Raw genomic sequence first — 12,739 nt, 5'->3', positions numbered from 1 at the left:
TTTCTTGCCTTAGATATTAACATGGACTTTAGCAAAACTTAACCAAGGCTCCTGCCGCCCCCAGGCATGTCTGCCCTGGTGCACTGAGTGGGGAAAGCCCCCTGTTCACCACACTTGTTTCTGACCCTGTGGGTGTAACCTGCAGAGAATGCTGCATTTAAAGTGACCCTTCCGGGAATGTCCCCTCCCTCTGTTCGACCACGGCACTACGGCGGTCTCTCTCCTTTCTTCCTTTCTCTCTTAGCGCCCACGTATGAGTGAGCACATGCAGTATTTATCCCTCTGTGCTTTGCTTATTTCACTCAACATAAGTTTCTCCAGGGCTACAAAGTGGAGTGGCGGGGAGGGGAGGTTGGGGGATAATTGGGTGGGGACAAGGGGTACAAAAGTAATTTCTGATAATGGGTGTGCCCCCAGTATGAATCTGGCCCTCACATCGTGGGCAGGCGGGGTGACAATTAGCTTTGTATCTCATGAATATTCTTAATAAATAAAAATAAATAAGTAAGTGACCATTTTGGCCCATCATGGGCACCTTAGCTGGGCTTGAAGAAGAGAGCCGTCCTAGAATTGGCAGAGAAGCTGCATCTGCTGTAGGCTCACAGGGCCAGCAGCTAAGTGTGGAATCTTAAATGCCTGCGTGTTGGCTGCTAGACTGTGGGGCCATGAGGCCATGAGCCCAGTGGGGGGGTCTGCCCACCCTCCAGTCCTAGCTGTGGCCTCAGAGCTAGTCACTGCCCTCTCCAGAGTCTAGGGCTTCCTTTTAAGGCCTCCTGGTGCAGCGTACGCATGTCCCTGTCAGTGTTATGTGGCACCTGCAGATGGCATCTCATAGGCACCTGCTATGCTCGGCAGATGCGCCCAGAAATTAAGCCTGCATTGCCTTAAGGTTATTTCTGTCCTGTGAAGGAGAGCGTAGGAAGCATAACAAACACCCAAAGCTAAGCCAGGACTGACGTGCATGTGAGCTTATAGAACAGAAATGAGATATTCTCATGGAATTGAACTAAAATTACACATGCGAGCTGCTGGATTGTGAAAGCAGCAAGTTCCTCCTCTTGCCTGTTTTAAATACACGCAGAAGAGCAGGCTGACAAACCCACCTGCCCTGCACGAGAGCCGGTAATGACAAAGGCAGGAAAGTCCCCCACCGTCACTGATGAGAAACAGCCCAGAGGCAGCGCCCACGTCTAGAAATGACGCCGAGTCTACGCAGAAAGTGACACGCAGTGACGTGATAAAGATGATGTTTCTCAGCATAAAAACAGTGATGGAAAAGCGGCTGGTGAAACTAACTTGTCTGTCTTCATTACCTTCATGAAATTAATACAAAAGTGAAACAGGAGAAAGGGGCCCCCTCAGAGGAAGTCTGGAACATCCACCATTTGGGGAGAGGGCGGGTGGGGGGTGGGCAGCCATCTCAGCGTGGCGCCTCTCTCTCGACAGGGCTTCCAAGGCAAGACTGGCCCTCCAGGCCCCCCTGGCGTGGTCGGCCCTCAGGTGAGTCACAGCACAGCCGGGGTCTAGGGGTCAGCTGGCATCAGCCACCCACACAGGAGGGAGGACCGTGGCCCAGGTGTTAGCTCCCCCATGATGCCAGTTGCAGGTGCTGTTGGTAGGGAATCTTACGTCCCCACGCATATTAACATGAGCAGATTTGTCCCCAGAGGGGGAGGCCACGTTGAGAGAAGAGAGGGCTCACCTATGATCACTTGACGTGGACCCAGCACGCAAAACATCAATGGCTGCTGAGGCTTGCAGGGCTGTAGGCACCAGACCAGAGCCAGGCTTGGGAGTCTGGCTTTTGCACCAGGGCAGGGGCCAGCTCTGTCCACTTGTCCTTGCTGGGGGCACCCAAGGTGGCCGAATTCTGCCACTGGCCCTGTCTGCATGCTGTGGGCCGGCTGTTCTCACGGCCAGCAGATCAGTGAGGGCCGTGGCTCAGAGCAGCCAAGTAGGGCGGCTGTCACCTGTCTTAGGAACCTCATGCCTGGTGCAGTGGTGCATAAGACAGCGACTGCTGCAGCCACAGAGCTGAAGGACCCGTGGGCTATCGCCCTGCTGTGGCTTTTTTCCTCTCCTGCAGCTGGTTCAGCTGTCCCTGCTACATCCTGGGATGTGCAGGCCTGGCTGGCCTCCTGCAAGGCATCAGGTTGGGGGAAGAAGAGTACTCATGGGGCCAGGCAGTGGGCGGCTTAACAATATCCACCCTGCTTGCTTTGATCTTTTTCTTTCTGAATTTTTGCCGGAAGGAGGAGACCTGCAAAGGAACGTGGAGGTGTGGTGGGCCTGCAGTGGGCCCTTTGCCTCCAGGGTTAGGACTATCCCTAGATTTAGGGAGAGAAGGTCACTCCTTCATGTGTCACTTCAGACTGTCTTGTGGCTGACTTTGATTCTCCCCGTAGGGTCCCACGGGAGAAACGGGTCCAATGGGTGAGCGTGGCCACCCTGGGCCTCCCGGCCCCCCTGGTGAACAGGGGCTCCCAGGCCTTGCTGGAAAAGAAGGGACGAAGGTGGGTGTCTCAAGCCTTCCACGGCAGTCCGGGTTTCTCCTGAGGAATCGTTTTGGGACTTTGTCTCTGTTTTCTCTTGCTCTTTTTCAATAATGAGTAATTTCTCAGACAAATGCTCTTCATGCCAGTTTGCTCTAAAACCCATAAATGTAGCTCCACTTTTGCTTGAATTAAACCAGGACTTGAGCTGACCTGCCACAGGGATGGGATTGTAGAGGAAACACAGGGATCAAAACCGTCCTCGGCCCCTCTGCTGACAGCTCCTTCCCCAGTGCCACGCCTGCTGCTCCCAGAAGGGGATGAAAAGCCATAACCCTTCGTATGTCTAAAACGAATTTAGTAGAAAGTGATCCTTTTAAAAATCCCCTACTGTAAGATACTAAAAATAAGTTGTAAAAGTGGAAAAGCAGCATGTTTCTACCCTACCTCTCAGGACTGGCTCACACTGTCCCCTTTTGTACCCTGTCCAACAAGGGTGCCCCACGTTGGGTGTCATAATTTCCTATGTATTAGCATAAAGGTAAAAAGCCTTCCCTTTTCAACTTTTCAATAAGGGACGCAGAAAATAAAAGCTCTTCTGCCTTTTATATGGCCACATACAGGAATAAGCTTTAAAAAATAGTAAAGCAAATTAAGAAATATTGAAAAAAATTATGTGTGTGTGTGCACTTGAATACATTCGTGTGTACTTGGAGATACGTACACTCACGTGCACACATCTACATGTGTGCACATGCATATGTGTGTGTGTATAACCCAGACACAAAGAGAGCCCTCTGACTTGGCAAAGGAGGCCAAGGGCATTTGACCTGCTGGGCTGGGAAGACCCCCATGCTCCCATGTTGGACCCCGGAGAAAATTCTGGCAGCTATCAACACTTGAACGTACCTCAGGGGAGGTCTAGACTGAGGTGGTGCCTCTTTAGAAAATGTGGTTTTAGGCTGAAGCAAGCCCCTTAAGTGAGGAGCCTGTTTAGGGCGATACTGCCAACATCGCGTTAGCCACGGTGCCTGTACCTATGCACCGTCTTAGATAATGAGACCCAAGAACTTGAAGAGGGTCGATGGCACCCTCGGCTCCTGCTCAGCCTGTCGTCGCCCTGCAGGACTTGGGAGGGGGAGGGGCTCTGGGACTCCATGGAGCTTGGTGGAGAGTCACAGTCAAATCCGTCCCTGGATCCACACCCAGAGCTGGCCTGGTAGACGTGGCTCCTGGCGTGGGCTGGGTCAGTGCTCAAAGTGTGTGGAGCTGCCAGGCAGCCCAGCCGAGACTCAAATTCCTTCTAACGCCAAGGGTCCTGGGGCAACCTCAATCCAACTCAAATCGGAGGTGGATCTTGATACGAAGGCCTTGGCCCAGCTCCCAGCAGACCCTGATCTCGGGCATTGCTCAGGGGCTAGTGAGGGGCCTGCAGCCGCTGGCTCCAGGAAGAGCTCATTTCTGGCTCTGTTTTCAGGGTGACCCAGGCCCCGCCGGCCTCCCCGGGAAAGATGGCCCTCCAGGATTACGTGGCTTCCCTGGGGACCGAGGGCTTCCTGGCCCAGTGGTGAGTAAGGGACCAGGCAGGGAGTGCAGTCGGGCAGTGCACAGCCCCGGGGGCTTCTCCCCGTGGTGCCCCTGACCCCACTCTCACTGCTTTGCAGGGAGCTCTTGGACTGAAGGGCAGCGAAGGCCCCCCTGGCCCACCAGGCCCTGCGGTGAGTCAAAACCTGTCCCCTCCTCTTCCTCAAAACCTACTTTGAAGGCAAGACAGGGCAGTCCCTGAGAGCCCGGAGAGCATGCAGCTGCCTGTGTCCCCACCTTGTGTCCTGGGCAGGACAGGGTGAAGATCACTTTGGGAGGGCTATAGACAGTGTGTCCCAAACTGGTAGCCAGGGTGACAAAGAATCTGGGGGCACATTGTGTGAGGGACAGCGGAGGACTGGGCAGCCTGGAGAGTGGGAGGGGGGACCCTGCGTGGCCTGCTGAGACCTGTCCCTGTAGGAGCAAGGAGAAAGCCCACCTGCCCTGCGCATGTCGGTCTTTGGCCAGCAGGGGAGGGGACACAAACAAGTGTCCATGGGCTCTGAGGATGCATCCTCTGGCTGGACTGCCCACGGCAGGGCTGTGCTGCCCGACACAGGCAGGAGGGCTGTCTGCAGACCTGCTGGTGCAGGGGCTCTTGTCTGCTGTCCACACTAGGGGATCCCTCCCACTTTTAAGATTCCAGTGAAGAGACACCTAAAGATTCCGTGTCCACACCGTCAGCTGTGGTCTAGTGGAATCAATGGGGGGCTGTGGGAGGCTGCCCACTGCCCCCCCACCAAGCAGCATGACCTCAGGCTCCTAGCTCTTGGCTGATGGCCCCCTCAGAGGCACAGGTGTGGGGCTGCCTGAGCTGCCCGGGCTGGGCTTAAGGTAGATCACTAAATGACATCCCAGTTTCCCCTAACTGAGCTGTGGGTCATTTGAGAGAGACAGTGGTGGGGAAGTCACATGGAAATGAAAACATCTCCTTTCCTGCTGATAAAGGCAGGTGGAGGGCCCGCTGGGCAGCAGTGGCCTCTCGATGTGACCCAGAAATTAGGCTGGTGCCTCCCATCAGCAGTGCCTGCCTTGGAGCAAGGCATCCCCCTGTAAAAGCTACAGCATGGAGGGGCGTAGTGGAGCGTGGTGTCCTGTGTGCAGGCAGACCCTAAAAGGAAGAGTGGGCGCCAGGCTCCTAGAAGAGGGAGGTCACTGAAGGCAAACATGAAGGAGGCGTGTTCTCAGACATGGGGGGTGGGAGCATGTGTGAGCTTGGAATTTCGGGAGGCCTCGGAAGAGCCAAGAGGGGGCCAGATAACACACAGCCTCAAATGCTAGACCAAATAGTTTGTCTTTGCAAAGGGCCATAGGGAGCTACAGTGGGCTCTAGAGTGAGGGGGTCAGTGGCGTGATCAAGTGGTGCTTTAGGAAATCATATCCACGCAGTTTGAGAGCCTTGAAACAAACCGTTTTCTTGTCCTACCCCAGGGATCTCCAGGAGAGAGAGGTCCAGCTGGTGCTGCTGGGCCAATTGGAATTCCAGGGAGACCTGGGCCCCAGGGACCTCCAGGGCCTGCTGGAGAGAAGGGGGCTCCTGTAAGTACTCCTCTGATTGGGGGAGGCCTTCTCCTGGAGGTGCTGGGGGTCATCACCATGTCCAGCTTTGTCCCTCCCCCTGTGATGTCTCCACAGGCATTTCTCTGGGGGTTGCAGAATGGGGTGGGGTAAAGTTTGCGATCATTCCCTAGAAAAGTGCATATGTTCCGAGGTATCTGGACTGAGGCCCAAGGCCAGGACTCCCAGCACGGCCACCTTTCAGCAAGACAGCTGAGCTGGGGGCTCCGTGGGGAGGTGCCGGACAAAGCTCAGCCTGCCCACACCTGCACGATGGTGTCCCAGCATGGGCAGACAGAGGGAGGGGTGGAGACAGTCTGTCCCTGGTGGACTTGGTCTCTGTCCAGCCCCGGAGTGCCATGGATGTGGATGGGCACAGCTGCCCACTCCTCGCCGCTGGCCCCAGTCTTTTTATGAGAAAGACAGGTATTTGGAACAGGATACTCCTCTTTGTTGGTCTGGGGGAAGACGTGGAGGAAAGATGTCTAGCTAAGGAGGGATGGGAGACGGGTCATGGGAAGACTCCTTCCTCTGTGTCCACCACAAGCCGACCTCTTGGTGAACCCCAAATTTTGCAGACTTTGTGAAATCTCAAGGGTAGGAAGGAGTGTGTCTTAAAACTGCCCAAATCTTGGTCTCCCTCATGGGAAGCAGGCTGCCATCCACCTTCCCCGATCACTCACAAAACACCACGCGCTGCCACTCACAGGAGTGGCTCGCCTGTTCCCACTTGGCCCGCATGATTTGCAGCCTCCCACCTGCTCCTGCATTCACACAGCTGTGGAGACCCAGCAGCTCAACCTCTCGTCTCAACTCAGCGTCCGAACGAGCCTCTGCTTTGGGGCACAGGCGGATGCCAGCATGGGGGTCTCTGGTGGAGTTAGGCACGTGTGCTGATTGATTTTGCTGGAAAAGTGAAATTTCCTTGTGTGTTTTGCACCTGGTGGCTAATGGCGGAGACAACAGCCTGGTGACATTCCCTGGGCAAAGACCCCCCCCTCCTGCCCCTTGAAACCACGTTGGGAACACCTGCACCATGGAGAAGCCTTGGGATTTCTTATTGGCAATTTTGATGGCATCTAATCATTTGCAACGAGGCATCCAGGATGTGGATCCAGCCGGATTCTGTGCCAGAAAACCGAAGCCTATTGGGCATTTAGCACGTATAGAGTGCACAGAATTTGGTGTTGGAAACGGCTTGGCTCATTGTCTCAAGAGAGTAAATACAGTATTTAAGCAGAAACCTTGCAAGAGCTGTACTCTCTGGGGAGAAGCTTGTCATTCCCAGAATAGTTCCAGCGAGAAGGAAAGGTCGAGAAAAGGTCAGGGCATCTCCAAGAACTGCTGGCCTGACCAGTGACGCAGGACAGGACAGTTCCATGAAAGCCATCCTGTTAGCCTTGGCATTTTCTGGCTTGCCTGGGGTGGCTGTTTATACCACAAGAGCTACACCTGAGGTGTGGAAAGCGGGTGGTGGCAGGCAGGCAGGGATGAGATGGGACAGTGACGTGTGAGCGAATGCCAGCCACGTGTAGGTTCCAACACCGAATGTACTTTTGTCTTCATGTCCTCCTCCCCAACGTGCACACCCTCTTTCTGTGTATCTGTTGGAAGAAAGGGACTCCTGACTGGGTGAGAACGTTCATGCCATTCAGAGTGATGCGGAGGCTGATAAAACTGAGCAAAGCAGAAGCTTAGAAAGGGTCACTGGAGATCACTGAGGGGCAACGAGCAGGGATATGAATCAAAGTTATGAGGACAGGAAGGATAGCGTGTGCACGTGTGCACATGTGTGTGCGTACGTGCATCCGTGTGTGTGCATGTCCGTGTGTGCACGTTCATGTGCTTGTCTGTGCTGTGTGTGTGCATGCACACTGGTGTGTGTGTGTGTGTGTGTGTGTGCAGGAAGGGTGTTTGGAAAATCAAAAGAGTGAGAAAGTTGGTTGCTGGAGGCCCTCCTGGTCCCTTGGCTTGTCTCCTGGTTACTAGCTTAGATGATTCCACACACAGGCTCAGGAATTTGGTTGGCTGGGTTTGAATCCTGGGTCTACTGCTTGCTAACTGTGCCTCAGTCTCCCCTTCTATGAAAGAGCAGCCCTTCATAGGATGAACGTGTATTAAATGAAGCAATGTACTGGAAGTTCATGGTCCAGGACGGGGCTCAGAGTCGGCCCTCCATGTGCCTGGCTGCAATCCATTAGGACTGTGGCTAAGGTCACTCCCCAAGAGCTCCCAGCTTCCTGCCCAAGGGTTTCTCCCTCGAGTGATGAGCTGGTGATGGGATATTCCCACCCTGGAGCTACGTTTGACCAGAGATCTTCTGTCCTCTCTAGGGCGAGAAAGGCCCTCAAGGCCCTGCTGGCCGAGATGGTCTCCAGGGTCCTGTGGGGCTGCCTGGTCCAGCTGGCCCTGTGGGTCCCCCAGGAGAAGATGGAGATAAGGTAAGGAAACACGGGCAGGTGCATGGCCACACCGGGCCAGGCTGGCAGGTGCAAGTGACAGCAGTCTGCATGCGGGCGTGGAAGCTCCACCGTCAGAGCCACTGCACCCATCCTGCTGTCCTGGCGCTAGTGGGTGCTTTCAAAGCAGTGAAGAAATAATGGTAATAAATGAAATCTCCAGCATGCTGGAGGGGCTTTAGAAACTGTTTTCCTCTGTAAAGTTTTAATGTTGCCCCCGACATTGGCCGTTAGTAGCCGGAGCAAAGAAAAATGCCCCCTGCTCCCCCTGAATCATTTCAAATTCTGAATCTGCAGAGCCCGGTATAATGAGGTTTTACCCAATATCTATTTTTAAATGTCTTCACTGGAATTATCAAGGCTCCCTTTCATTTAGCGTGTGCTTTATAATTCTAATGCTGTTGCTGCAGGAGCTCATATTTTATATTTCATTTAATGAAGACAGTGAAATTGAGCTCTTTGGTTTAACTTTGCATTTGTGGTAACTCTCTGGTGACATTCCCAACTTTGTCACCTCCACATAGATGATGCTTTACATCTCAGGATGGAAGACAGCCCTGCACCAATAGAAATACTGAGGAGCTTTTAATAACTTCCTTGGAAACAGTAACTGCCTATTATTACGTTGTCATGTTAGCAGTCCAATTTGGAAAAGAAAGTAAATATTTTCAATATGACTTTTCCCACATTTTCAAGTCTATTAAAATCCTATATACCATAAGACCAAGACCTCATCCTTTCTGATCCTTGTATTAAAAAGGAAATCAAATGAATATATGGAAACATTTCTCCTTAGGAAATTTATAGGGCCATGTGGAGTGGAGATGATTTTTAATCTCCAGGAAAAATTAATTCTGGGGAACAGAAAAGGTTCACATGGTCACTACGCTGTCTAATGGAGTCTTCCCCATCTTTCCCTAGGGAGAGATCGGGGAGCCAGGGCAGAAGGGCAGCAAGGGGGACAAAGGCGAGCAGGTAAGAGGTGGCGGGTGAGTGCAGGTGGGTGCCACGTTTAGAGGTGCCACGCATGTGGCCACGTGCCCAGCGTGATGTGTGTCATTACCAACATTGCTGACTGGTTTTCTTTCCTGTTGAAGTCTGGTTGTGTGTGTGTGTGTGTGTGTGTGTGTGTGTGTGTGTGTGTGTGTGTGTGTGTGGTGTCTGGTGTGTGTGTGTGTGTGTGCGTGTGTGTGTGTGTGTGTGTGTGTCTGTGTGTGTGTGTGTGTGTGTGTGTGTGGTGTCTGGTGTGTGTGTGTGTGTGCGTGTGTGGTGTCTGGTGTGTGTGTGTGTGCGTGCGTGCGTGTGTGTCTGTGTGTGCGTGTGTGGTGTCTGGTGTGTGTGTGTGTGCGTGCGTGCGTGCGTGTCTGTGTGTGCGTGTGTGTGTGTGTGTGTGTGTGTGGTGTCTGTGTGTGTGTGTGTGTGTGCGTGCGTGCGTGTCTGTGTGTGTGTGTGTGTGCGTGTGTGGTGTCGTGTGTGTGTGTGCGTGCGTGCGTGCGTGTCTGTGTGTGCGTGTGTGTGTGTGTGGTGTCTGTGTGTGTGTGTGTGTGTGTGTGGTGTCTGTGTGTGTGTGTGTGTGTGTGGTGTCTGGTGTGTGTGTGTGTGTGAGTGTGTGTGTGTGTACACGCACAGATGCTCCTCTACCTACGGTGGGGCTATGTCCTGATAAACGCACCGTAGTTGAAACTATCCTAAATTGAAAATGCATTGAATACACCTCCCTGCCGAACAATCCAAGCTTAGTGCAGCCTACATGACACATGCTCAGACGCTTACGTTAGTCCACGGCAGGGCAAAGTCATCTGACACAAAGCTAATTCTGTCACCGTGTGATGTACTGAATCCGTGCTCGAAGTGGAAGCAGGGTGGGTGTGTGGGATTTGGGGTGCGGCTTCTGCTGAGCACACCCCACTTTTGCCTCTCAGGCATCGGGAAGTCGGGAAGCAGTTGGGCTGTCGTAGGTTGGGGACCATCTTTGTGTACATGTGTGTGTGTATGTCCAGCTGTGAGTCCGTCTCTCAGTGTTAAACGATGAGCAGGAAGCATCCACGGGCTTTGTGAAATAAATTAATTGAGCAATTTTGTCCTTGAGGTTCTCGGTTCTGCAGACGCACTCGCTGCCCTCCGGTATTGAGGAGGCAGAACATTCTGGCAGCAGCAGCGGCAGCACCATTGGCCAAATGCCCGTTAATTTTTCCCTCCTTTATTTCTCTTCATCTGTTCAGAAATACTAGTGTGTTCTTGCCAAAGTCCATCACTTGATGACCAGCTTCTTCTTGGTGGCTGTGATTTGTCTCCTGGCCTCCTGCACAGTTGGCCTGTCACCTGACATTTTTATCCCCAGGCAGGAGGGACCCATGGCCCTCTGGGCTGCACCTGGGGCTGTGCACTTTCACCTCGGGTCAGGCTCCCTCTCTCCACATTCCCTGTGCCTACAGTGGTGAGATGAGTTTGTAGAAGGCACGTGGCCGCAGGAGTCACTGGGCCGGGTGCGAGGGCTTTGGAGGCACACCCCACCTTGGCCACGGATGAGTTGCATGACCTCAGGTCCTCATTATTAAATGGGGCCTCCTGTACCATATCGTGGTGTATGGTGGGAGCTAAGAGGACATGGGGTTCCGTCCTCTAGCGCAGCGTAGGTGGAAGCTGCCTCTGCCGCCTGTAATGGGGTGCTGGGGGCTGAACCCAGAACCTCAACAATGTTCCAGAGCCTGCAATGGGCTTGTGCTGGGGTGTCGATTTGGAGGTTGAACCGCTGACCTGGGCTGCATTGGCCCCCTGAGCTGACCAGCCCCTGCTGGGACGTGATTAACCCCCTCCCTAGCCCTCATCTGCAATTCGGGAAGCAACTGTCTCTGTCTTGTTCCCCACAGGGTCCCCCTGGACCTACAGGTCCTCAAGGCCCCATCGGACAGCCAGGCCCCTCGGTGAGTACCTGGTTAATGTCCCACAGAAAGCCCCGAGCCCCTAGAGCTGCTGTGTGACCAGGAGCTTGTCCTCACCCATGGCTTATTTCCCTGCAGGGAGCCGACGGTGAGCCAGGTCCTCGTGGCCAGCAGGGCCTTTTTGGGCAGAAAGGCGATGAAGGTCCACGAGGTTTTCCTGGGCCCCCCGGGCCAGTGGGGCTGCAGGTAACTGGATTCTCACTTCAGTTGCCGCCTGGGTCTTTGCAGTGTGCCTCCTCCTGTCTTTGCAGAAACAGGGAAACTAAGACAAGGTTGTGGGGGGCCTCCTGGGGCTTCCCCATCCATGGGACATTCTGCAAATTTCCAGAATTCCAGATCTGTCCCTATTGGCTGCTCCGAGGCAGTCAGATGTATTTCTTTGTTCATTGTAGAAACTTGGGAAATACTGATAAATCGTAAGAAAAGAAAACAAAAATGACTTCTAAACATACTTCCTAGAAATGACAACCGTGAACACTGGCACATGTCATTTCCATACCTTTTACATGCATGTGCTCCCATTCACACAGGCACATATGTCATTGTGTTTGGTTTCTGCAAAATCTGATCCTGCCATATGTTGTACAGAAAGTTTGTACCCAGCATTTTCCCTCTCATTTTACATTATGAGGCATGTTGAATGTCATTAAGTACTCTTTGAACACATGACTTTTTATTTATTTTGGAGAACAAGATTTTTAGTCACTGCGTAGTAATCCAGCACATGGTGGTGACATAATTTATCCAAACATTTCCTGCTGTTGGCTCATTAGGTTTTATTGCTTTATGGGACACTGCCATAAGCACCTTTGCCATAAATCTTTGCATTCTTCTCTAATTAATTCCCCGGGCTGATGTGGAGGCCTGGAATCACAGGATTTCCTCACGCTCAGCTCTTCGTGTAGAGGCACACTCCAGGGGCTTTTGGAGGCTCCATGGCATCGTGTTGCTGAGACAGTGAGGGTAGTGTATGCGTGTTTGGCAGAACGACACTTAACTGCAAAGTTTCCTATTCTCAGGGTCTGCCGGGACCTCCGGGTGAAAAGGGCGAGACAGGAGATGTGGGCCAGATGGTAAGTGTGACCGGACACCAAGACCTTGCCATTACAGCTGGTTCCGATTTTGGGGGGAACGTTTGTGTTTTCTCTGGGCTCAATGACCTCTCCTTTTCCTAGGGCCCTCCTGGTCCCCCTGGCCCCCGAGGACCCTCTGGAGCTCCAGGTGCTGATGGGCCACAAGGTCCTCCAGGTGGAATAGGAAATCCTGGTGCTGTGGGAGAGAAGGTGATGCCTCTTACCTGGTACAGGGGCAGACAGTGACTGCTTGGGGAGAATCATTGTGTGTGTGTGTGTGTGTGTGTGTGTGTGTGTGTGTGTGTGTGTGTGTGTGCGCGTGCACGCATGGGCACAGAGATGTGCAAGGGTGTGGCTGGGTTATCCTGTGAAGTGCAGACTGAACCTTAGAAGATTTGTAGAATGGAACTGGAGAATTCTGGCATGTTTATTTGTGACACCCTTTTGCAGAATTTCCGAAAGAGGCACCCACCAGCAAAGCTCCTGCCACCTTCCCCATGATTTAGCCCTGAGGGAAATTACCATCTATTCCTGGAAGTGCTGCGGTTGCTATGCTAGCAGATTCCATTTCAGTTGAATCCTTCGTTTCTTTTTCATAGAGGCTGGGGTCCTCTGCTTTGACCTGAGTGATT

The 12,739-nt window shown here is 53.1% G+C and overlaps 1 protein-coding gene across 2 annotated transcripts in view; it reads left to right on the top strand.

Annotated features, from left to right (window-relative positions):
• The window catches only part of COL5A1 (collagen type V alpha 1 chain), a 170,783-nt gene that overhangs the window by 133,582 nt on the left and 24,462 nt on the right, over positions 1-12,739 (top strand). For both annotated transcript variants that reach the window (XM_063082334.1, XM_063082333.1), the window contains exons 38-48: positions 1,447-1,500; positions 2,406-2,513; positions 3,970-4,059; positions 4,157-4,210; positions 5,508-5,615; positions 7,967-8,074; positions 9,014-9,067; positions 10,963-11,016; positions 11,113-11,220; positions 12,054-12,107; positions 12,210-12,317. In XM_063082334.1, the coding sequence (XP_062938404.1) occupies positions 1,447-1,500; positions 2,406-2,513; positions 3,970-4,059; positions 4,157-4,210; positions 5,508-5,615; positions 7,967-8,074; positions 9,014-9,067; positions 10,963-11,016; positions 11,113-11,220; positions 12,054-12,107; positions 12,210-12,317 (900 nt within the window). The remainder of the gene's footprint in view (positions 1-1,446; positions 1,501-2,405; positions 2,514-3,969; positions 4,060-4,156; positions 4,211-5,507; positions 5,616-7,966; positions 8,075-9,013; positions 9,068-10,962; positions 11,017-11,112; positions 11,221-12,053; positions 12,108-12,209; positions 12,318-12,739) is intronic.

Source organism: Cynocephalus volans, chromosome 17 (genome assembly GCF_027409185.1).
Source record: "Cynocephalus volans isolate mCynVol1 chromosome 17, mCynVol1.pri, whole genome shotgun sequence".
Lineage (NCBI taxonomy): Eukaryota > Metazoa > Chordata > Mammalia > Dermoptera > Cynocephalidae > Cynocephalus > Cynocephalus volans.
The sequence above is the reverse complement of the archived record's forward strand: the minus strand, read 5'-3'. Positions and strand labels throughout refer to the sequence as shown.